Genomic DNA, 26,289 nt, shown 5'->3' with positions numbered 1-26,289 from the left:
AACCATACAGGAGAAATACAGACTAACCGCTTGTACAATTAGCTAGCTGACTTGGGGGTTGATTCACTTTGTAGGATGAGATCCCCGCACTTTGGCCCATTAGGCTGCTTGTCAAGTGGCAGGCAGCCTATTGGGCCAAACAAAGTGCGGGGATCTCGTCCTATAAAGTCACTGGACGTGATATGGTCTAGAGAGGGACAATTGGAATGGCCATTAGTTTTGGGGGGAGTGTAAGTTAGTAGTACACTGCTTGAGCAGTGTAGCTTAGTGAATCAAACCCTACTGATTTGTCTGAGAGCCAGATGTAGCCATCAAAAGAGCCACATCTGGCTTCTGAGCCATAGGTTCCCTACCCCTGCATTAGACCATGATATAATCCAAGGTCATTTGGGGGAAGGAACCTGTGTCAGGCTTGTGTTTTTTTTTTTTTTTTTTTTTTTTTTTTTTTTTTAACGAAACTAAATAGAAAAAAAGGTAAAATCAAATTTCTACCCCGATGGCCAGTCCCCCCAGTAAAGCTACGTACACACACTGAATTGAACTCTGCTGTGGCGGGCGATAAAGACCACCTCGGCTGTAAATTGAGCGTATGTACAGCGGCCGCACAGTGTCTGCCAAAGATCCAGCATGCAGGCTCTTAAAGAGACACTGAAGCGAAAAAAAAAATATGATATAGTGAATTGGTTGTGTACTATGAATAATTACTAGAAGATTAGCAGCAAAGAAAATATTCTCATACTTTTATTTTCCGGTATATAGTGTTTTTTTCTAACATTGCATCATGCTATAATATGTGCAGATTACACAACACTCAGCATTCAAAATGAGTCTTTCAGAGCAGTCTGTGAAGTAATGACCTCTCCTCTAGCAGAGGAAAAGTAAATAGTCCAGGAACAGTTGAGATAATAAAAGTCAGATAACAGCCCTCTCCACGACTAACTTATGCTGGGAATACACGTTTCGTTTTTGCCTTCGTTTTAACCTTCGTTTCGATTGTGCCTTTTGTCCTTTTCGATCCCGAAATAATCGATCGTACGGTTAATATCACCACCCACGGTTTCGTTTTTTTTTTCCGATTCTGATGGTTTCGTTTTTCCAATGATCGAAGGCTGCAAAGAAACGAAACGTAGTACAGGGACGGACGGCATAAACCAATATATAATCGATCTGAACAGCCATCAAGCCTACCAATGGTTCAATTAGATGGCTAAAGAGAGATAATATCAAACATGTTCGATCACTAGTCGTTCGTTTTTGGGGTCTATTAATCGAAACTATAATGAGATTATGACTATTTTCACATACGTTTTCAACACTCGATTCGTTTACCAAACGAATCGAAGGCTAAAACGAAGGCAAAAACGAAACGTGTATTCCCAGCATAAGTCAGAGAGCTTAATGGCTTGTTTGCATAGAGATAACTGGAGTTCCTCAACTCTTCCTGTACTGGAAACAATTACACTGATGTATCTGATCTTAATGTTTTATTTCTTAGCTGTGCTACACATACAAATCATCATATCATCATTTTTTTTCGCTTCAGTGTCTCTTTAAGCGATTCCTGATGCCTGATTGCATTGTTCTCCTTATTCAACTGACCCCGGGGAGTATCTCGCCACCCGTTCTCCCTCCACACCAATGCATAGCAACAGATGCATCGCTAGCCTGGAGGCTGGTGACACATCTGTACAGCATCAGCACTGCACTATTGCTCAAGGGATAAAGTATCAATCCCTACCATGTGTACAAGGCCTTAGTCAGACCGTAAGAAGATATACATTTAGGCCTAGTGCACACCGGAGCGTTTCCGCTGCGGTTTGCGATCTGCTTGCGGGTGCGGATCCGCTAGGGTAATGTATTTCAATGGGCTGGTGCACACCAGAGCGGGAGGCGTTGTGCAGAAACGCATACTCCCGGGCTGCTGCAGATTTTGGATTGCGGATGCGTTTCTGCCTCAATGTTAAGTATAGGAAAACCGCAAACCGCTCTGAAAAACGGCACTTCAGAGCGGTTTGCCAGGCGTTTTTTGTTACAGTAGCTGTTCAGTAACAGCTTTACTGTAACAATACATGAAATCTACTACACCAAAACCGCTACACAAAACCGCAAAACGCTAGCTGAAACGCTGCAGAAAAAGAAGAAAAAGCGTTTCAAAATCTGCTAGCATTTTGCGGATCTGCTAGCGGTTTTTGGTGTGCACCAGGCCTATGTCAGAAGTTTAGCAGCAGAAACCCTCCTCAGAGGCAGCCTTCTTACATTATGGGCACCCTCCTCACTGTAATACAGTGGCTTGCAAAAGTATTCGGCCCCCTTGAAGTTTTCCACATTTTGTCACATTACTGCCACAAACATGATTCAATTTTATTGGAATTCCACATGACAGACCAATACAAAGTGGTGTACATGTGAGAAGTGGAATGAAAATCTTACATAATTCCAAACATTTTTTACAAGTCAATAACTGCAAAGTGGGGTTTGCGTAATTATTCAGCCCCCTTTGGTCTGAATGCAGTCAGTTGCCCATAGTCATTGCTTGATGAGTGCTAATGACTAAATAGAGTGCACCTGTGTGTAATCTGATGCTAGTACAAATACAGCTGCTCTGTGACGGCCTCAGAGGTTGTCTAAGAGAATATTGGGAACAACAACAGCATGAAGTCCAAAGAACACAGGGATAAAATTATTGAGAAATTTAAAGCAGGCTTAGGCTGCAAAAAGATTTCCAAAGCCTTGAACATCCCACGGAGCACTGTTCAAGCAATCATTCAGAAATGGAAGGAGTATGGCACAACTGTAAACCTACCAAGACAAGGCCGTCCACCTAAACTCACAGGCCGAACAAGGAGAGCGCTAATCAGAAATGCAGTCAAGAGGCCCATAGTGACTGGAAGAACTGCAGAGATCTACAGCTCAGGTGGGGGAATCTGTCCATAGGACAACTATTAGTCGTGCACTGCATAAAATTGGCCTTTATGGAAGAGTGGCAAGAAGAAAGCCATTGTTAACAGAAAAGCATAAGAAGTCCCGTTTGCAGTTTGCCACAAGCCATGTGGGGGACACAGCAAACATGTGGAAGAAGGTGCTCTGGTCAGATGAGACCAAAACTGAACTTTTTGGCCACAATGCAAAACGCTATGTGTGGCGGAAAACTAACACTGCACATCACTCTGAACACACCATCCCCACTGTCAAATATGCCAAAATCCAATCGAAAATCTGTGGCAAGATCTGAAAACTGCTGTTCACAAACGCTGTCCATCTAATCTGACTGAGCTGGAGCTGTTTTGCAAAGAAGAATAGGCAAGGAATTCAGTCTCTAGATGTGCAAAGCTGGTAGAGACATACCCTAAAAGACTGGCAGCTGTAATTGCAGCAAAAGGTGGTTCTACAAAGTTTTGACTCAGGGGGGCTGAATAGTTACGCACACCCCACTTTGCAGTTATTTATTTGTAAAAAAATAAATAAAAAAAATGTTTGGAATCATGTATGATTTTCAGAATCAGAATCCGTTTATTTTCGTTCCATTTCTCACATGTACACCACTTTGTATTGGTCTTTCACGTGGAATTCCAATAAAATTGAATCATGTTTGTGGCAGTAATGTGACAAAATGGTGGAAAACTTCAAGGGGGCCGAATACTTTTGCAAACCACTGTAAATATTTGTTGGTTGCTATGGGCAACAACACTACCGTTCGGCACCATATCACAGGAAGTGTGATAACTTGACACTCATCACAGCAAACAGCATAGGAGATAGAACTTCTTAGACGTCGGCAAAGGTTCAAGAGGTTATTTGTATAACAAATATACAGATGTGTTAATCAGCGATCTTATATCTTCGTTACATGTTACCTCCCTTGTGGCGAAGCAAACGGTCTGTAGAATCTTATACGTTCCATGCAGACTTGATCTATCCCTAGGGACGAGAGACCAGGCGCCTTTCTCTTTGTTACATCTATGCTAGTTGCACTTAGGCATATATGCAGCATACAGTTACGTAAAGTTACAAGAAGGAAGTCCGCAGAAGTAGAGAGAAGTGCCCTCGGGAACCCATGTTGGCTTTTCTTATACTAACCTCTAAAGAGTTAAATGTGACATCATCCCGCAGGGATGATCTAGTACCCATCACATACAATTGGCTGATAATAGCATGTGATGGATGACCCTATCTACGCCTGCTCCGATGGGACAAACCAAATATGGCGTTTCCTCTCTCATTACCCAGAAATGAGGGAAAATGTTCCCTGGCTATTGTTTACCTTTTAGGAAATATGAAAACACTTGATGTTTACAGTAAAGATGCCTGGCAGTCTGTACACCGGGGACAGATAAGCACTCTGGCCTTGGGCTGGCCTAGTGTGAGACACAAGACAAATGTTCCACAGTGCTTCTAGAAATGCTCCTTAACTATTTCTGCTGGCCGGACGTGAAGCTCACGTCCGGGCGGCTGCTCTGCTGCGGTGCCGCACTTCGGCGCGCTCCCGCGGTGTCCCCTGGTAGCCCTGGGATCAGTGAACGGGAACATGGTTCCCGATCACCGATCCGTGTGTCCCCCGCAGGAAAACCGAAGAGCTCTAACAAGAGGCTTAAGTGTTTCTGCCCGGAAAAATTTTCACATCCCCTTGTGCTTCCGTTTAGCGAGGTGGCCAAATAGGTGGCCAAATAGTAAAACTACATCTACATATTTTTTACATTACAATTTACACATATAATAACATTAAAAATGAACTGTTTATTTCCCCCACCAAAATATTACCCAAATAAAAATTTTTATGGAATAAAGACATAAATAGTTACCTAAGGGTCTGAACTTTTTAAATATGCATTTGAAGGGGGTATACTACGAATATTTTTTAAATTATAAGCTTTTAAATAGTGATGGACGCAAAACGGACCTTTATTTCCAAATAAAATATTGGCACCATACATTGTGATAGGGACAACATTTAAATGGTGTCATAACCGAGACAAACGGGCAAATAAAATAATTAGGTTTTAATTATGGTAGCGTGGATTATTTTAAAGCTATAATGGACGAAAACTGAGAAATCATGATTTTTTTCCAATTTTTTTTTCTTATTAATCCTGTTAAAATGCATTTATAAAAAAATAATTCTTAGCAAAATGTACCACCCAAAGAAAGCCTAATTAGTGGCGGAAAAAACAAGATATAGATCAATAAATTGTGTTAAGTAGTGATAAAGTTATTAGCGAATGAATGGGAGTTAAAAATTGCTCTGATGCATAAGGTGAAAAATCCCCGCGGACTCCTCTGCAAGTCAAGTCTTTTAACTAACCTCAGTTAAAATAACTGAGGCCTAGGAATTCAAGCATATCATACTTAAATTTTAACACTCACAAGCAGCCTTCTTACTCTTAAGGCCCATACACGCACCTGACAAGTCGGCTGATGTGGCCAATAACAACCGCCTCAGCTGATAATCGGTGTGTGGCAGGCAGCAACCGACAACCCGTGAGTGATCCGGAAGGATCTACTCACCCACAGTGATGCTGATCCCATTGTCCGCACCACTCTGCCACGTGACGTCACACACGTGCCACTTGTCATCCCCCCATAACACAGCAGTGCGTCATCTACACAGCTGACATGTGTACAGCCCAGGGATGCAATGTTGACCAAGAGGATCACGTCCTGATCCCTGATGGGCGACATCCTTCAAAGGTGTGTACACATCTTAAAGTGAATCTGTAGCGTAAAATAAAAAATAACAGATACCTAAGGAGAGGGAAGGCTCTGGGTCCTAATGAGCCTTCCCGTTCTCCTCACAGTGTCCTCGGGTCTCCTGCAGGCTCCTCTGTATCTCCCGCCGGGGAAGACTTCGGCAATCTTTGGAAGCACTTGGGCTTACGAAGACCGGCGGCTCGGTACTGTGCACACACCAATGTGCGAGAGGGGGTTCTCACTACAGAGTGGCCCGTCTTTGGAAGCCCGAGTGCTTCCGAAGGCTGCCGAAGTTTCCCCAACCCAGAAGAGATCAGCCACAACCCTTTTGGTCGTGGTCTGCTAACGGGGAAGCCTGTGGGGGAACGCGGACACCGGGAGGAGAACAGGAAGGCTCATTACGACCCAGAGCCTTCCCTCTTCTTAGGCAAGTATGTTTTTTTATTTTATTATTTTATGCTTCAGACTTTCTTTCAATGAATCCTGTTATAAAGCCAGTCAATTCTTTGAACAAAACAATGCCTCATGTAACGGGTAACTACACAGACCTATCAGAGGGCAACAAGAGCTGCAGAGAAATACAGTATCACCAAACTTAATTCCGGACTTTAGTCTCAGACAGCTGAAACTACACAACATAGAGGTGTCCATCACTGTGGCACTATCACTGCAGAGGGATTGTTTCTTAATACTTTTATGTGCGATATCTACAAAATAGTGTCCCATTAAATTTGAAGATTTTTAATATTACTACTTTGTTACCTGCACTACTTTGTTAATATTACTACTTTTGTTACCTGATCTTTACCTGACTTTAGTTGTGCTTTTACACTTTCTGTGAATTTTTCAGATACACTCAGTACCAGCGGATGCTGAGCACATTATCCCAGTGCTCATTCTCTATGGGCAAGACTCTTCTTGTGCATGACATGAACCTGAGAGAGATGGAGAACTATGAGAAGATCTACAATGACATTGGTAAGAACTTCTACTGGTTATGTATTCAATATTAGTTATTTTATACGTGAGTAATAGGGATGGTCCATAAGATGCAAACAATTTAATTTTTAATGGCTGACTGTTAGCAGTGGGGTCCCACAGGGGTCAGTACTGGGTCCAGTACTCTTCTCTTGCTCCTGGCTGCTTTTTTTTCCTTTGCTGCAGCCCTGCTCCAAGCTGGTCTCCCGGGATTTCCCTCCATAGCAGCTGCCAACCCGGCCAGGTCGGCGGGCTCTGCTCATGCGAGAGCTCACGGTCGCACTCCTACTCGCTGGGCGTGTTCTGCACAGACGCGCTCTCACATGCGCAGAGGCCACCGACCTACTGAGGGAACACCGGGTGACCAGTTTGGAGCGGAGCTAATGCAAAGGAAAAAAAGGCATCCAGGGGCTGGAAGAAGCCCCAGGTAAGTAAATCTGATTTATTTATTTATTTATTTTTTTGAAATTGCAGATGTTTAAGCATGCATTGGCATGACATGACTGATCTGTTGCTTTGTTTTCACCAGAGAGCAGTATAGCGGCTGCCCATGAGAAAATAGCTGAATGCAAGAAACAGATCTTACAGGCTAAGCGCATCCGAAAGAATCGTCAAGGTATAACAGCATTTTTATCTATTATCAGTTTAAACTATGTATCACTGAACAGCGTGTATGGCAAAGTGCCAGTGAGAGTAGCTAAAGTGTTCTATCCAGAATCTGATAAATCCCAAGCATTGCTATCTGAAACTGAAACACTGTAACAATCCTGTTATGAGCTGTTATGAAGAGCTTTTTGTCCTTTTTGAGGTAGTTTTAACACCATTTAATGCATTAAAAACAAAATTCAAATATTGATGGGCTTGCATTCATTTTAGGCTTGTTGAAGAAAATTGGATTATGCTGGGCGCACTGCAAGTCATTCCTGGTGTTAAATAGGCGCTTTCTAAGGCCTCTTTTCCACGAACTGTTTACAGGCAGTCAATGCCTCTCAGACTCTCACAACTGCTTGCTGCTGTCTGGTAACTGCTTGCTGCTGCCTGGTAACTGCTTGCTGCTGCCTGGTAACTGCTTGCTGCTGCCTGGTAACTGCTTGCTGCTGCCTGGTAACTGCTTGCTGCTGCCTGGTAACTGCTTGCTGAGCACACAGCTCAACAGTTCGTGGAAAAGAGGCCTCAATGTAGCAAATGCTCGGATGTTGTAAGTACCATTGTTGTTAGTGAGGCTGCTTCACACTAAAGGTGGCCATACACTTAAAGAAAACCTGTACTAAAAATAAAAGTCAAAATAAGCATACACAAGTCATACTTACCTTCCATGTAGTCTACTCCTCAGTGTCTTTCTCCTGTCCTGCGTCCTATTTGTTCACTATGATCAAGGGAATTTTCCGTCCTCCATTTTGAAAATAGCCATTACCCCATAACAGCTTTCTGGTCAGCACACAGTTAAACTGTAACATCGCCCACTTCAGCCATAGGGAAACATGGACATGACCTGGTACATCCGTTTTCCTCTCAGCTATAACTGACAGCAACTGATATTTTACTGACAGCAACTGATATATTTCAGATCTGACAAAATGTTGTCAGAACTGGAAGGGATCATTGTCAGAAGAAAATGGTGAGCTTCTGAGAGGAACTGATGGCAAGGTAACTATGTAATGTTCATTTGAAGTTACCTCGTGTGTTTATTTTAAATATTTTTACTCAGTACAGGTTCTCTTTAAAGATTTGCAGCAGATTCGACCATCAGTTAGATTTTGGTCAGATGCCTGTCAAGTCCAATCTGACAGGAATCTATCTGATGTGCGCCACTCACTAGGAACAGATTTCCATTAGATTTCAGAATGAAATCTATTGGAAATCAATCTAAATGCATTATTGGACCATTGCTACTCTATGGGCCATTGATCTGCTGCCAGCAACAGATCGACCTAGATTTTCCATCCTGTCAGATCAATTCAATCGAAATCGGCCGCAAACCAATCGAATGGGGATTTTGATAGAATCGATTTCCGATCGATGGCTGAAATCGACCAGTGTATGGGCCCTTTAAGTCTGGCACTGGCTGGCTTTTCTTAAAATCCTGCTGCTGGCATATTGGTGGAATTGATTAGTGATTTGTCCTCCACAAAAGTCAATAGAAAATACCTGCCACTGCCAGCAGTCTGCACCTGCTAACAATGTGAGTGACTCCTGTATATGCATTAGTCAATTCTAGCGTTTCTTCAGTTCTTCTAATGTGAATGTGCCCTGAGGGGTATTTTTATGCCTTCCTGTGTGGATCAACAGGATTTTCTGATAAAGAAACAACTTTATTGCAAATGAATGTTTTATAGGTAATCACTGCTAATGCTAATTACTTTTAAAAGTGCAGAGGAAAGAGTATTGGTAAGTAAACACTTGAAAGATTAATGAAAGATCTTATGCTACATACACACTTGAGATAAAAGTCTTTGGAAAATGAAAGATCACAGACCAATTTTACCCCCTTCCATGTAGTATGAGAGCCATACCTTCACAGTCTATTCTATTGAGCTGAACTCCCCATCAGATAAAAATCTTTGCAAGATGCTGTACACATTCAAAATATCAGGATCTGCAAAAGATCTGTTCCTGCAAAAGTCCCTGTTCCTGCAAAATACATTCATAGTCTATGATATCTGCAGATCCTCATACGCACCTTGTTTAACAGAAATTCATCTGCAGATCAGATCCACCAGGATGGCTCTTCAGATCTGCAGATGATTGTCAGATAAGCAGATGAATGTCTGTTTAAACAAGTAATGCAGATATCAGACTATGAATGCATTTTGCAGGAACGGATCTTTTGCAGGAACAGATCTTTTGCAGATACTGATCTTTTGTGCACAGCATCTTGCAAAGATTTGTATCTGATGGGGAGTTCAGCTCAATAGAATAGACTGTGTAGAGTATGGCTCTCATACTACATGGAAGGGGGTAAAATTGGTCTGCAATCTTGTCTTTTCCAAAGACTATTATCTCAAGTGTGTATGTAGCCTTAGACCAATTTTACCACCTTCCATGTAGTACGAGAGCCATACTCTACACGGTCTATTCTATTGAGCTGAACTCTCCATCAGATAAAAATCTTTGCAAGATGCTGCACACAAAGATTCAATTCACTTTGTCATTGTGTAACACAACTATATTACTTTTCATGAAAACCCCAAGGAGCATATAGGGAACATAGTGATAGTAACAAGGAAGAGAAGAAATTATACAAGTATGCCAGGTATTACAGATATTTAAACAATTTGTACACCGTGTTAATTATTTCAGAGAGGATTCAGAGTTCATCAAGTTTATGGCGGATGGGAAAAAGCTGTCTTTCAGTTTGTGTGTGGGCTGGTGCACACCGAGCGGCTTTTTCAGCATTTCTGCAGCCGCTTGCGGCTGCGGATCCGCTTGGTCAATGTATCTCAATGGGGTGGTGCACACCAGAGCGGGAGGCGTTTTGCAGAAACGAAAAATGCCGGGGTGAGGCATTTTTTGGATTTCGGATGCGTTTCTGCCTCAATGTTAAGTATAGGAAAAACGCAAACCGCTCTGAAAAACGCCTGTTCAGAGCGGTTTTGCCGGCGTTTTTGTTACAGAAGCTGTTCAGTAACAGCTTTACTGTAACAATATATGAAATGTACTATACTGAAATCCGCTGCAGCAATCCGCAAAACGCTAGCAAAGCGCCATAGAAAAATAAGAAAAAGCGTTTCAAAATCTGCTAGCGTTTTGCGGATCTGCTTGCGGTTTTTGGTGTGCACCAGGCCTAAGTGCGGATTGATCTAAAACGTTTACCTGATGGAAGATGCTGTGCACATTCAAAAAATCAGTATCTGCAAAAGATCCGTTCTTGCAAAAGATCCGTTCCTGCAAAATGCATTCATAGTCTGATATCTGCAGATCCTCATACGCACCTTTTTAAACATACATTCATCTGCATATCTGACAATCCTCTGCAGATCTGAACATCCATCCTGGTGGATCTGATATGCAGATGAATGTTAAACAAGGTGTGTATGAGGATCTGCAGATATCATAGACTATGAATGCATTTTGCAGGAACGGATCTTTTGCAGGAACAGATCTTTTGCAGATACTGATCTTTTGAATGTGTACAGCATCTTTGTGTGCAGCATCTTACAAAGATTTTTATCTGATGGGGAGTTCAGCTCAATAGAATAGACTGTGTAGAGTATGAGAGAGAGCTCTCATATTACATGGAAGGGGGTAAAATTGGTCTGATATCTTTCATTAATCTTTCAAGTGTGTACACACCCCAAGTCAGATCCCTTATTAGTAAGACCCTTTCCACTTAGTGATGTATGCTATAAGTAAAATGGGGAAAAAAAGGAACTGAATGTAAAAGAACCTCCTTCATATCAAACGCAAAAGTTAGGCCCCGTTCACACTTGAGATAGCAAAACACTAGCTATTAGAGCTAGCGTTTTGCGCCAGTGATTTTTTTTAGCGATCGTGATTGAAATGCATTGCAATCGGTCGGGCTCTTTCACATCTACCAATGCGTGCAGGAGCCGTTCTCCTGCACATGTTGAATAGCCTGCGGCGTATCGTCCGGGTGCTGCGGTGCGGCGCAATCAGCGGCGGTAGTAATTAACCCGATGGGAAAACGCTGGCTCCCGGGTGCGTCGTACCGCAACGCATCGAAATGCAGCGTCTGGTGTGAAAGGTAAAATTAAAGTCTATGGACTTTCATTTTACCTTGGTTAACGCAAAGTTTGGACTTTGCTTTACACCGCACAAAACAGGCTCTTAAAGTGTCAAAATGCAAGTAGCGCTGGCGATTGCAGCAGTGAGATCACTACCACATACTACTTAACAATGCACTAGTGCTTTAAAAAGTGCTAGCACTCGCCGGCAATTAGCGGTAAACGCCCGCTAACTGCCCAAGTGTGAATGGGCCCTACAGGCCCGGACGGGTGATCTATTTCAAACCTAAACAATTGTTTAGGATGTCTCCCAGTATGCATCTGACTCAGCAGCGTCCTGTGGATATAATCATGTATAATCATGTCTATACAGGACAGGGAAAGTGAAAGTTAGGCTTTTTAGTATCAAGACAAGAATAAGTTATGCAGTGCTTTTGCTGCTGTTGATGATCTTGAATAATAATAATCATATTATTCATTTGTATAACATCTTCTGCAGTGCAGGCTGAATAATTGCTGACTGTCCCTCAAAGAAGCTTACGATCTAATCCTTACCACAGTCTAAGGCCACATACACACATCAGACTATAGTCTTTGGAAAATGAAAGATCACAGACCAATCTTACCACCCTTCATGTAGTATGAGAGCCATACTCTACACAGTCTTTTCTATGGAGCTGAACTCCACATCAGAAAAAAATCTTTGCAAGATGCTGCACACACAGATGCTGTACGGACACAAAAGATTAGTATCTGCAAAAGATCTGTTCCTGCCAAAAATCCATTCCTGCAAATTGCAATGATAGTCTATGAGATCTGCAGATCATCATACACACATGATCTAACTGACATTCATCTGCAGATCAAGCAATCATCTGCAGATCTGAAAATCCATCCTGGTGGATCTGATCTGCAGATGAATGTCAGTTAGATCATGTGTGTATGATGATCTGCAGATCTCATAGACTATCATTGCAATTTGCAGGAATGGATTTTTGGCAGGAACAGATCTTTTGCAGATACTGATCTTTTGTGTCTGTACAGCATCTGTGTGTGCAGCATCTTGCAAAGATTTTTTTCTGATGTGGAGTTCAGCCCAATAGAAAAGACTGTGTAGAGTATGGCTCTCATACTACACGAAGGGTGGTAAGATTGGTCTGTGATCTTTCATTTTCAAAAGACTATGGTCTGATGTGTGTATGAGCCTTAAGGCCAATCTAGGGTGCAGCCCGTCAGTGTGTTTTTAGGTGGTGGGAGGAAACCATGGTTCCCTGTGTGTGTATTTTTATTTTATAAATTCAGTTTAGACACAGTATATGTGGTGGCTATAGTACTGCTTTATGGAGTATTTTTGGGTTGTATTAAATCCAGGGCGTTAGAGTTGGAGCAATTTTTGGGTACCTGGAGTCGGGGGAAAAAAATGCACAGACTCCTAATTTAAACTGTAAAAAAAATTAAAAGATAATGTTCTATTTTTTTAGATAAGTTATAAATTATATATACAGGTAGTCCCCCGGTTAACAAACGAGATAAGGACTGTAGGTTCGTTCTTAACCTGAATCTGTTCTTAAGTTGGAACACTGTGCTATCTCTATCCCCTGTGCCACCGGTGTCCCCCTCTGTGTCACCTCTGCCCTCTGCTTATACAAGTTTAAAAGGCATTTTTCCTTTGAATTTTTTAAAATAGATTTTCTCAAAAAGTCCAATTTGAAAAAAAATGTTTTTGACTTGTTCCCATGGAAACACAGAATCCATGCTGTTCGTATCGGCGGGCCGTTCGTAAGTCTGGTACTACTTGTTTATCAAAGTTCTGCAATGAGGAGAGCAATTTCATACCATATTTTTAAAATCAGATATACCGTACATGTCTGATTGTGATTGTATACCATATCTGATGTGTACACAGGATTTTTTTATACACAATAATAAATACACATCTGCTGTAAGATTAAAGCTTGAGATGCAGTTGTCAGTAGTAGGGATGGTCATTGTGATACAGATAATTCTGTGTTGATGCAGGCTTATGAAGGTTTGTATGCACTCCATTTGCTCATGAAATCAATCCATTTGATATGTTGTTTAAATTTGGGGTTGGTGACTACAGATTAAGTTACACAGTACAGTAGTACTATACTCTACATATGCACTCCCCACAGAGCTGCAGGGAATCCACTGAGAATGTTGTGTGCATTGAACACAGAGGTGTTGTCTATCACCCGGAAACCTGTTTCAGAACGTGCGTGAATTTGTAATAGAGGAATAATCCCCTCATTCTCCTGCAGAGTACCTGCACAGCACTCTTAGGCCTGGAACCCACTAGTATCCCCAAACGCTAAACGCAACCGCTAGCGTTTTGTATGAGCGCTTTGCAAGCGGATTCATGCTCGTTTTAGGGAGCGTATTTAAAAAGTGTATTTTATGTGTCAGCGGTTGTGTCGCGTTTAGCGATTCGTGTTTTAATCCTGATTGGTCCTCTCAATTCATTTTAATTTTGTTACAGTGTGCTATAACTTCAAAATGCTAGCAAAACCGCTCAGTTTAGGCTTTGATAAGCGATTACGCTAGCGTTTGTATACTTAACATTGAAGCGCTAACGCTTCCAAAATGCTGCATGTTCTGCGTTTGCGTTTTTGGGAAACGCAAACGCTCCTGTGGAAGTTTTTTTTTTTTTTTAGATGCAGCACTGACAGCAGAGCGCTCTGCAGTGTGTCCTATCCCTTAGCTGTACCCACAGTTAGATTGCCTAGGATCTGATCAATGTTCTTTGTTCCTGTCTGCACCTTCTACAAGCAGGTCTGTGGAGTCGGTACAAAAATCTTCCGACTCCTCAGTTTATGAAACCACAACTCCGACTCTGGCTCCCCAAAATGGCTCCGACTCCAACTCCTTAGTCTAAAACTTAACAGGACTGTGGATTTTGTACAAAAATCATCAGTCTCCGACTCCCGACTCCTTAGTTTATGAAATCATCGACTCCAACTACGGGTGCCCAAAATTGCTCCAACTCCGACTCCACAGCCCTGTCTACTCTTACCAAGGACTAGTTTTGATTTCTATTTAACAGCTACTCTACAGCTGTATCTTAAGTTTTTTTTAAAGTGCATCTCTGGTGTACATAAAAAAACAGAGGTACGCTTATGCTTAAAAGATATAATTGTTTGTTTAATAAGATTCATTGGAACCTCGTAATGGCTGGCTGCTGGTGCATAGACAATGGCCCTGGCCTTTTCTATATCAGTGTTCCCCACCCTATCCTCAAGACCCGGCAACAGTGCATGTTTTGTGGAAATCCACAGAGGTAGTTAATTAGCTCTGCTGAGACACTAATTACCCCACCTGTGCATGTTTGTGGTTTTCTACAAAACATGTACTGTTGGTGGGCCTTGAGGACAGTGTTGGGGAACTCTGCACAGATATAGAAAAGGCAGAGGCCTTTTTCTGTAAGGCGGCAGACCTACATGCTGGAACCCGGCTGATATGGGGATCCGGTGGATATTATTCTACAGACTACTTGATGGGGCAATGACAGGCTAGGATAGCTGACAGGGTAGAGTGTCAGCTTCCAGACCAGTAGCTTTTTGCTCCTAAAGTAGATGCCATCTTAATATAGCTTTCAAATTCCTAAGCTTTGGCAGGGATGAAATGCCTTTTATGCTACATACTTTCAATCAGCAAGATTGTTATATGCAAATTAGAGTAGCCGGAGTCTAGGAGTTGGAGGTATCATAAACTGAGGAGTTGGAGTCTGATGTACATTCCATATGCCATTGCAGTTCTAACGAATATGAAAGCGTTAGCGTGGCTTTTGCAACTCGCCCCTCCCTTCATCACTGATTTTAGGGGGTCTTTGGGTGTTACAGCTGTGGACCGCTGCCTGGTATATCAAATAGTGTTTTAGGTAAGTGATGGGGGGGGGGCAATGCGGGAGTGATGTGACCTGGAGTTTGGGGGGGGAGGGGAGGGGTCAGATCACCACTAATCACAGCCAAAATATCTGAAAGTGCTTTGACGCCATGTTTGTCCAACCACGTAGAACGTGAAATTTTGACTCTGCAAAGTTTATGATGATGGTGAATAACTGTCCAGTCTGTTAGGAACAGTTCTGGTATTGCTGGTGATGTATTGATTATATAAAGACACTCAAACTTTCTATTTTCTGTATTTTCCCAGAGTATGATGCCTTAGCTAAGGTGATACAGAATCATCCGGATCGCCATGAGACCCTAAAGTGAGTATTCTTAACCGTGTTTGAATATATATGAACATATTTTTGTGCTCATAGACAGATTTGTTGGTAGACTGAAACAGAGCTTTATGCATCCTGAAAAGTCTTGAAACGGAAATGAAAATGCCCCTTATATGCCATTTTCATTTGTGTTATTTATTTTTTTAGATGGAAGTGGAGATGGGCTTTGAAATACAAAATATACATACCTGGGGCTTCCTCAGGCCCCCTCCGGCCTAATCGCTCCCACGCCGTCCTCTTCCGACTCCCTGTTCATCTGCAATTGGCCCCGGAATGTCCTCTGGTCTGGGGCCAACTGCGCATACGTGGCCTGGCTGCGCGCCCTCCTCCGCTGCATTCACGTCGCCTGGAGCATTCTGTGCCTGCGCAGTACTACTCTGACGCAGAACGCTGCGACAGGAGCAAGGCGGGGGAGCGCGTCTGGCCGGACTGCGCCTGTGCCGACTGGCCCCAACTGGAGGATTTTGTTGGGCTAGTTGCGAACAAAGGAAAAGGCGACTGAGGATGACGAGGGGGCTGGTGTAAGCCTCAGGTATGTATACGTTTTTAAAGGGGCCCCATCTCAGGTGCACTTTAAATATACTGTTGAATTAAATCTTAAAGTAGATGTAAAGGAAAAAAAATAAGTTTGATATTTACTTGCCTATGGACAGGGAAGGCTTTGGATCTTGTAAAGCTTTCCCTGTCCTTTCTTGTAACCCTCGTTCCAGCGCCATCACCCTGGTTAAATTTTCCACTTTGTGAGGCTTTGAAAGCCATCGTGTACCCAACAGGTGGCTCCGTTGTGCTCACACATGCGCAGTAAATAGCCGCCCGTCTTCAGAAGCACTTGGGGACACGAGTGCATCCAAAGCCTCCCAAGGTCTCTCAGACATGTATTCAATCAATTAGTCAAGTACACACAACGTGGGTGACAACGCTGGATCGGTGAGAGCAAGAGAAGAGGGAAGGTTCCATATGATCCAGAGCCTTCCCTCTTCATAGGGGAGTATCTACTATAACTTTATCTATTTTTTTAAAGCCCATATCCTATTAACATTTCTCCTGAGTTTTTTCTCTGAGGAGATCTCTCCAAACCTTAACCTTTAAAATAGTTTCCACCATGCAAGAAAATACTCAAAATAAGTTTGAAACTAAAATAAGTTTGATATTACTTATTTACCTATATTTTTTTTTTACTTTTTCTATTGATAAAAGCTGAAAAGTTACTGTATTTGTATATGAGATTGAAAAAAAACAAAAACTAGATTAAAGTTAGCCGAGTCGCCTTTGCCGATAATCTGGCATATGTACCGCCACCCATCAAGTGATCAAACATCTTAGGAAATCTGGTAGGAGTACAAAAGTTAGCAATGTTATTTTTATAATCTGTAGGTCCTCTGCTCTTTAAAAAAAAATAGGTTGGGATATCTGCATTTCATTCATACAAGTGAAATATTACAGAAATTCTTGGCTGTAAAGGATGAAGTCCTGTACAGACATCCGATATTTGAGAGCTTAAACGATCATACTTGATGCAGAACGATCAGGACGCGCATGCGGACTGTGTCAGGGCAGCTGATGGGCTGTATAACAATCTCAGATGTTTTGGCCGACATTGTTGATTTTGTTTACGGTAATTTGTCACCATGCTGTCTAGCAGCAGAGTGTGAAAATACAGGCAGCCCATGGGCTATGAACAAGATAGGGAAGGTGTGTTCTTAAGTTGAATAAATGTATTTGTTAGTTGGACTGGTAAATTTAGGTATTAATTTGCTCCATACCTGCCTGGTACCCTCTTCTGTGCATTTTGTGTTGCTTTGCTCCCCTCTGCCACTCTGTACTTCCTGTGCCCCCTTTTGGCCTCCTATGCCCCTACTGTGTGTCTTCTATGCCCCCACTTGTGCCTGCTGTGGCCCTTTTTAGTACAAGCAATCTAGGAGTAAATATTTGCTAGCCACAAGGCAAACTGTCCCTTCAGAAGCATAACAAATCTCCTGGGCCCTCCTGCAAAACCCTGCCGTGTGGCCCCCCCTCCTCCCCCACGATTACAGGACTAGCACATTCCCCAGAAGTAGCCTGTGTGCTCATTCCTTCCCCCAAGCCGCACATCCCCTTCCAAGTAATAGCAGAGTAGTTGCAGGTGGAGAATCATACTTTGCCTACTTCCAGTAGCGGGACAGGTCCTCACTCCTCTGCATGATACCTGCCCGCTGCACAGCTGTTTTCTTTGCAGCAGCTCCTGTCTTTGCATGTCACATGACATGCTTTAGGAGCTGCAAGACAATAGGCTGTAATGCACGCAGCCGCAGAAAAGGGGGCCAGTCCCACCACTGGAAGTAGGTAAAGTATAACGCTCCGCGGCTCTGCAAATCACCGCAGGAGCGGGCCCATGTCTCGTGCAGCTGCATGTAAGGCACTGTCGCACTGTTTGTCCGTCAGCTTCCCTCGTCTATGGGATGTGGTGACATCACCCACTGGCTGGGTCTCCTGTTGGCTGGCAGCGCAGTGGAGCACAGCTTGCTCTCGGCCCGTGTGTGCCACCCAGCATGCCTGAAAGATAAATCGAAATTATAATCGTCAAAGCAGCAATTACTGTGATGACATCATTTTCCCATGGGGAAAGTTTTTTTTAAAGCGGCTTCAATCTTGCTCCAAGTCCGGGCACGTGCGCCCCGCAGCATTGGCAGTGTTGGACATACCTACTGCACGAGTCCAACGCTGTCTGTCCTCTTGCCATCTGCTGACTCTTGTGCACAGCATACTTCCAGGTTGACATACAGGAAGTATGTTGTGCATTAGAGCCTGCAGGAGGCAAAGTGAATAGATGGGCATCGCTGGACTCTTGCTGGAAGGTATGTCCAGCACTGCCACAGCTTGGGGGCACAGAAGAGACACTGGGCACAGAAGAGACAAAATGTGCACAAAGGGGGCAAGAGCGAAAAAGAGGGGACACAGAGAGACTGGGACAGAGGAAGGGAACAAGGCCTGATTTGAAGGAAATCGTGAATCAAAATCGCGATTTCGAACAGAAATCGCTCAATTCACTTTTCCTAAAATTGTTCAGGCCTGCCACCCAGTCAATCCCCATTCGTGAATCATCGGTAACTTGGACATTCGTAACAACGGGACTGCCAGTGCTTAAAAGTTTTGCTTCTGTTAACTTTTGAAGGACAGAAAATTGTAATAGAAATAAATTATTCAGTCTACAATGTAATTTAAACTCCACGAAATTCTTTTAAACTCTGCTGCTAATTTTAATTTGTAATAGTGAAACACAGGTACCACACTACGTTAGGGAATTATGCTGCTACAGCTTTTTCATTCATTATGCAGATTTTAGACAACTTGCGAAGTTAATGAGGTGGCTGATTTGCGCAATGTTTTGTGTTTCAGGCAGCTGGAGTCGCTGGACAAGGAGCTGAAGCGGCTTTCTCACACCAAAGAGAGTGTTGAAGACAAGGTGAGAAAGAGATGTGGGAAAACCTTCCAGCGTATTACACAACGGACCCACCTGTTCCCGGGACCTTATTACTGGCCCGCTACATGTGATACATATGTTCAGATACTGCAGGCTGTTTCCACATAAATAGATTGTGCACATTGCTGCAGGAGTAGCTATACTTTTATGTTGTAATTCAACTAATAGCTTTAGGTCTGGTAAGCTCCTTAAAGGTTTTCAAATACTTTTTGTAATTATTACTCTCATTTAAATAAGGCTGGCCATTGTTTAAAAGGTGATTTGCTAAAAACCAACTGTTCAAAGGTCAAGCGTTATAGAAGTGGTCAACTATTTCAAATTGGGTGGGTTAGGGTCTTAAACAACAAGAAGTAAGATGTATATGGAGGCTGCTATGTTTGTTTCCTTTTAAGCAATAACAGATGCCTGGTTTCCTGCTCACCTATTTGGCTGCAGTAGTGTCTGGATAACACCAGAAACAAGCATGCAGCTAATCTTGTCAGATCTGACACTTCAGAATCACTTTATCTGCCGATGCTTGTTCAGGGTCTATGGCTAAAGCATCAGAAGCATAGGATCAGCAGGATAGCCAGGCAACTGGTATTGCTTAAAAAGAAATAAATATGGCAGCCTCCATATGCCTCTCGCATCCTCTAGTGTAATCTCTCTTTTGCTGGGGGCCGCTATACTCCATGACCCAATCTTATGTACATGGGATGGAGGTCACGGGGTACCAGCCTCCCTTCCAGCAACAATGGAGAGAGGACGCTAGAGGAGGCACACGGCAGACAGGTGAGCTGATTCCACACTACCAGTGGGGCGGGGGCGGCAAGCATTTCCTGTGAAAACTCAAGAGGAACGTGTTTATTGAATGAGAGTGAGAGAGACAGATGGCCCAGTGCGTAATTCATATCAAGCCATCAGGTTTCACCCTCTGTAACAGTTACTGTGGGTCATTCCACATTGCACTCAATAATAAGAAAATTGAATTGCAGAAATTCAGCCTCGTCTTAGAATACTGTAATATTTATTATGGTCCTTCATTCCATGATGTTGTCTGTGAATCCATTAATCAGGTTCTGTTTTGTTTTCTTTAGCTGGAGTTAAGGAGAAAACAGTTCCACGTTCTCCTCAGCACCATTCATGAGCTCCAGCATACACTAGAAAGTAAGTTTTACTGATTGAATACATGGGGAACTAAATTAGGCTAAATTTCCGAGAGTAACTATACAGTTGTGAACTAGTTTACTTTTACGATGTAAAGAGAGGGAAACAGAGAGCCCGATATGGTGTAGTATGTTAATGTAATGGTATCTGGTGATGAAGAAGGTGATTATACTCAAAGGTAGGTCGCCACCAAGGCATCCACTGGGCGAGCAGGCGGGGAGAATTATAACCTGACCCCGCTCAGGTCTAAGAAGTCGCTCTCTGTAGATAGGGACGGATCAAGACTTAAGTTGCGCCTGGGGCAAGGTCAGGTTTTGGCGCCTAAACTGCCATTAATTTTGCCGCCTTTTTAAGAATTCAACAAACTGCGCCTGGGGCAAGATACCCGCTTGCCCCCCAAACCCCCCCCCCCCCCCCCCCCGATCTGTCCCTGCCACCAAGGGTGGATTACATTATTTTGTAGCAGGATAACAGAGGCGCCAGGTAGAGTAAAATTAATTAAAATCGTTAAGGGCGAAGTGGGTGGACTCACCTCCCTTCTAGAAGAAATGGCCGGAGAACAGGCAAGTTACTTACAGTCTAAAGTAACATTTAATAATAACTCCAAAAGTGCAACGCGTTTCACGGGTAACAGTCCCGCTTCTTCAGGCAAACGATTTTTGGAGGTTACACTGTCTGGTCAAGAGCTGGGTAGAGCGCCTCTACAGACTGTGTTGATGATTTCGTCCAGCAGTTTTGAAACCGCTGTACTGCTCATTTGAGAGGGCGTGGTGAGCTGCACTGAGTTGTGGGAACTGGCATGGAACTTTACGCCACAAACAAAAGAATTTGGGCAACAATGATCTTACTAGATGAATCCCTGTGGGGAATGCCAGCGACATCAGAGGATGAAATGATCTTTACAGGTACAAAGTGCCAGCCAGGGGCATAACCAGAGGGGAGCAACTGAAGGGGGCCCCAACCACTACTTCACTTCCTCTGATAAAGAGGTCCATCCTTCAGATCAGGTGTTGTTGTGGCTACACGGGTGAAGATTACGATGTCCAAACTTATTTTATGACCCTTGCAAGATGGGCCCCCAGGCTGTGAGGGTCACCATGGGTAGGCAAGGGAAGGTGCGTGAACATTGGGGGGGGGACAAAGTATTGCCGGGGGGCACCATGATTCATAGTTACAGCCCTGGTGCCAGCTCATACTGTACATACTAGGCGTGACATTCCAGTATTATAAAATAGACCTGAAATCAGTAATGCAAGCATATTGCATCTTTCACCAGAATCCCAGTTTAGCCATACACTTATAGATTTGCAGCAGGTTCGACCTTCAGATAGATTTCTGGCAGATGCGTTAAATCTGACAGGAATCTATCTGATGTGTGCCACACACTAGGAACAGATTTCCAATAGATTTCAGAATTAAATCTATTGAAAATCGATCTAAATGTATTATTGCACCATTAGATCCAATGCAACTCTATGGGCCATCGATCTGCTGTCAGCAGCAGATCGACCTAGATCTTCCATCCTGTCAGATCAAATTGATCGAAATCGGCTGCAATTCGATTGATTTGTTGATTTGAAAGAATCTATTTCTGATCGATCGATGGCTTAAATCGACCAGTGTATGGGCCCCTTAAGGCTCTGTCTATTTACTAAGTTTTTAATGGAACTGGCTCCAAATGGAGAAGAATAGGAAAGGTTGTAACTAGAAAACACAATACAATTGTTGTTTTGTGCTACTCCAATTCTGATAGGATTTTAAATGCAGGTTATCACAAGTTCTTAGCAGAGTTGGAATTTTGAATGAGATGTTCAGGGGGCTTCAGAAATGCATCTCGTACACATGCCAAATAGCAAAATCTGAGATAGCAGCAGGGCAGATTGAAAAAGCCCAGTAGCCAAGTTGCTTAGGCTTCCTAAAAATTACTAATGCTTTAACTTTCTGAATATTTCCAACTGGTTCCTGCATTGGATAGACTGGCTACTGAACTCCTTAATAATAATTTTTTTTCTAGCCGTCATACGGGACAACTGGAGGATATCCGGTTCTGTCTCCCATTGTCCCGCATGACGTCAAGAAGTACCATTACTGGTAAGTCTAGTGAGTTTTTCAATCCCCGTTATAAGGGATCGTAATGATATAAAAACTACAATTGTATTGGCAGATATTATCAAATGTCCATAGTATAGCCAACAAGTTGCAATGGGCCACATTTTGAAATGAAAAGGTATAGATCATGTGTCTTTTTTGCATAAATACATTTGATTGGTTCTGTCTGCTCCTTCGTTGGCGTTTGATCACAAAATACATCAAGATGTCGACCTGTGTATTGATAACTGCCACATTCCGTAACTGTGTACAGTACTAATGTTTCTAGGACTACTCAATAGGCCTGAACGATTTTATGAAAAAATTGAATTGAGCGATTTCTGTCCGAAATTGCGATTTTTCGATTCACGATTTCCTTCAAATCAACCTGTTTTTCCTTGTTCCCCTTTTCCTCTTCATGCCTCCTCTGGGTCTCTCTCTTGCCCCCTTTTGTGTCTCTGTGCCCACTCTGTTTCTCTCTTTGTGCCCCCTCTGTGTCTCTTTGTGCCCCTCTGTGTCTCCTGTGTCTCTCTCTGTGCCCACTCTGTGTCTCTCTGCCTCCTCTGTCCCCCAAGCTGCATCAGTTCTGAACATAGCTTCCAGCATGAGTCCAGCGATGCCTGTCTATCCACTTCGCCTCCTGCAGGCTCTAATGCACAGAATACTTCCTGGAACCCAGAGTTTTGCCATGCACAAGTGCCGGCAGAGGGCGATAGAGGAGGGAAGGTATGTCCAACGCTGCGGGCCGCACGCATCGGGACTTTGGGAAAGTTTTTGAAGGCGCTTCTTCAAACTTCCTCATGTGGAAATGACATGATTGCGATATTCGCCACTTTGACAATTCTGAAATTGTGATCTTGGTGATTGCAATTTCGATTTAAATTCGATTTATCTTTCAGGCCTACTACTCTAACCTCTATTTTGCATCTGGTGTCTGATAAGTGAAAGCCACATTCTGTTACACACTATGACATGTTCTTACTTTTATATGAGTTATATGTTTCAATTTGTCTATAATGAGGCGTATAAGTTGTCCTCAGTCAGCAAGAACTGACATACTCCAGAAGTAGTGATTTGCAAATTTTTGTCAGGGCTTGTACATGAAAGTCTTAATGAATCTTCTTTATAAATGTATAGATGAGGCCATGATCAGTGTGGAGGATTCTGGGTATGCCTACTTTTATGTGACATAGGGGTTGATCCATTAACAGCTGTTAATATTGCTGTGCACAACGTGCAGGTACAACGCAGAGAGGGAGGAGGACCTGTCTCATCGCTGGAAATAGGTAAAGTATTAAGCTCTGCTGCAGCCATTTTACAAATCACAGCAGGATTGTCCCCGGTGGGGGTCGCAGAGGCTATTGCTATGTCCCTGGGCAGGACCAAAATCAATTAAAAAAAATGATGCCCCCCCTAGCCCTGGATTAGGGGGCAGAAGGCTAAAAGGTTTTAACATTAATAATGAGAAAATGTTCCTGAATAAATGGAAAACTGTAGAAAAAATAGAAAACTTTAACACATCGATTAAAAAGTCACTACGTGAGTTTGATTTTATAATGTGGATATGCCTCAGTTAATGTATATTCTTTTCTCTTCTAGATGATGAGAAGCTGGCTGAAGAATCTCAGGATTCTCAAATGGAAACTCAGACTCAGTAGAAAACTTGGTTGTTTTGTGTTGGTTAATCTATATGAGGAAGGGACTCTGGGCCTGAAATCTATGAAGAGAAAACAACATTTAGCTTTACTTCGGTTTCCTTCAGATAATCGGGTGCATGAAAACTTTTTTTTTTTTTTTTTTTTTTTTTTTTTTATACCCGAGGATAAAATGTCTTTTTTTATGAAATTGGGGCCCTGTGAATGCTAGTTTTGCTCCATATTTTTGTAAACCGTTCATTTTGCCAGATGTAATTTAAGCTAGTCATGTATGTTTTTGTCTTTTAAAAAAAATTGGGAGATTTTATAAAGAAGGGTTAAGTGACAGTTTAGTCTACATGAATACACTGCATCTTTTTTTGTTTTGGTTTTGAAACCATTCCAGAACAGCAGGTCAAAAACATTGTAGAATGGTGCAGCACATGTGATATTTTTCTTTGGATTTTGCAATGCCCTCAGACAGGAGGAATTCCAGCAATGTTGTTTTCAATGTCACACAATACTTCTTTTGACCACTAGATGGGGGGATTTGTGAAAAGAAGCTGCACTGTGATGATTAGAACTGTTCTGCTTATACAACATTTTGAATGGAGTTGAACTTACTTCCACATCAATAGATGGTATAAATGTCACTTACCAAAATGAAAAAAATATTCCAATACATTATAAATTGCATCCATCCTCCATAAAAGTTTACATGTATGTTGTTCTGTATCTCGAGAACACAGCTAGCCATACACAGGTAGATTAATGTCTGAAACCTCAATCAATAAGTTCCTACCTGACCAAAAATCAATTGGGTAGTGGTAAAGAATTCTTTACCACATTGTCCTCTTGATGAGATTTCAGGAGCGAGATCTATCAAGAGTTGATTGAACTAGCAGTTTTCCACCACACTTACCAACCATCTTCTATCTTCATCTATTATACACTGCAATGAAGAGGTTAAACATAAGATGTGATTGGATGCTACAAGCAATTCAAGCATTCTTGTGATGTTTGTACATGGTAATGCTTTTACTGGAAATAATATCGAGTTTTTATACGTACTACAATAAAAGTAAATTTTAGATATATGTTTCAGGGTTACCTTTCTTTGCTAATACCAGTTTTTCGGGGTTTTTTTTGTCCTGTTAAAGAATAGATGTATGCCATGTGCAATAAATCAAAAGGTTAGGTTGCTATTTTTAACTTAAAATCTTACCTGGTCCATGCACCGTTTTGTAGTCTAAATCACAATAATATAGATCATTATATTTTCAATATGATGTCCGGAACACCTGATCTGCAGATGCTTGTTCGCGGTCTATATCTAAAGGTATTAGAGGCAGAGAACTAGTAGCGACTAGTATTGCTTAAAAGGAAATAAATATGGTAGCCTCCATATACTTTTCGATTCATTTGTCCTTTAATAAAAGTGGATGTACCCTTTAATTTGAAGATAAGATTTCACGTTTGTCATTTTGTCATGAAATGTTACTAAAAATGCCTTCTTAGTTTTCCAGCCATGCCAGGTTTCGATGTCTAAAACTGACAAACATTTTAACTTTCATTTGTTTGCAGCCATGTCAATGATACTGGAGTCATATCATTCCTTTAGAAAACAAAACATCCCCAAATTCCCATTCTCTCGCATGAGTGATTTGTTCCAAATAACAGAAAATAAGGCATTGCTTACTGAAAGACGGATTCAAATCTGCTTTCATTATCCCCGCCACTCCAATCCAACTAACCTCTGTGATGCAACTATGGCGGTCATGTTAAAGTGGACCCAAATTAAAAATACAAGATTTCCAAAATAAAATATATTTTCTAAATTATAATAATCGCAGCCTTTTTTCAGCTGCATGATGACAAATATAAAATATTTTACATTTATTGGAGAAACCCCTCCCTTCCTTTCAAATTGCTGGGACAGGATCCAGCAAACTGGTGGAGTAGATGGTGTCCAGCAAAGGAGGAATTGCTAGTGGCTGCCACCTGTATAACCCTAGCTATGAAAAAAGAAGGGTGAAAAGCATGCAATGAAATGCTCATAGGCTTGAAGGAGTGTTTATTTATCTTTGTATGTGTCAGAGGGGTGCAACTAAATATTTTGAATTTAAAAAAAAATGTTTGGTTTGGGTCCGCTTTAATTCACACTTCAGGTTTTATCTTTTTTTTTTTTTTTTATTAAAACACACAGCAATGCTCATGACAGCTGGTCAGATTTACTAGCGATCTCCTGATTGGGAGATTATTAGACAAAGTACTGCAAACTTGTCCTGTATTATTGAAGAAAAAAATGTTCTTGTGAATGTACATCACTACAATTAGGTCTGTTTCTCATAGGCCACTGGAGGCAGT

General features: G+C 42.2%; 1 protein-coding gene across 1 annotated transcript in view; it reads left to right on the top strand.

Annotated features, from left to right (window-relative positions):
• THOC7 (THO complex subunit 7) overlaps window positions 1–25,388 on the top strand; it is a 41,471-nt gene extending 16,083 nt beyond the window's left edge. Inside the window, exons 3-8 of the mRNA XM_068253795.1 lie at window positions 6,536–6,663; window positions 7,193–7,279; window positions 15,519–15,576; window positions 18,970–19,036; window positions 20,131–20,200; window positions 23,888–25,388. Of these exons, the coding sequence (XP_068109896.1) occupies window positions 6,536–6,663; window positions 7,193–7,279; window positions 15,519–15,576; window positions 18,970–19,036; window positions 20,131–20,200; window positions 23,888–23,946 (469 nt within the window). The 3' untranslated portion in view covers window positions 23,947–25,388. The remainder of the gene's footprint in view (window positions 1–6,535; window positions 6,664–7,192; window positions 7,280–15,518; window positions 15,577–18,969; window positions 19,037–20,130; window positions 20,201–23,887) is intronic.
• Window positions 25,389–26,289: the final 901 nt, after the last annotated feature.

The sequence above is a fragment of the Hyperolius riggenbachi genome, chromosome 9 (genome assembly GCF_040937935.1).
Source record: "Hyperolius riggenbachi isolate aHypRig1 chromosome 9, aHypRig1.pri, whole genome shotgun sequence".
Taxonomy (NCBI): Eukaryota; Metazoa; Chordata; class Amphibia; order Anura; family Hyperoliidae; genus Hyperolius; species Hyperolius riggenbachi.
This window is presented reverse-complemented; position numbering and strand designations above follow the sequence as displayed.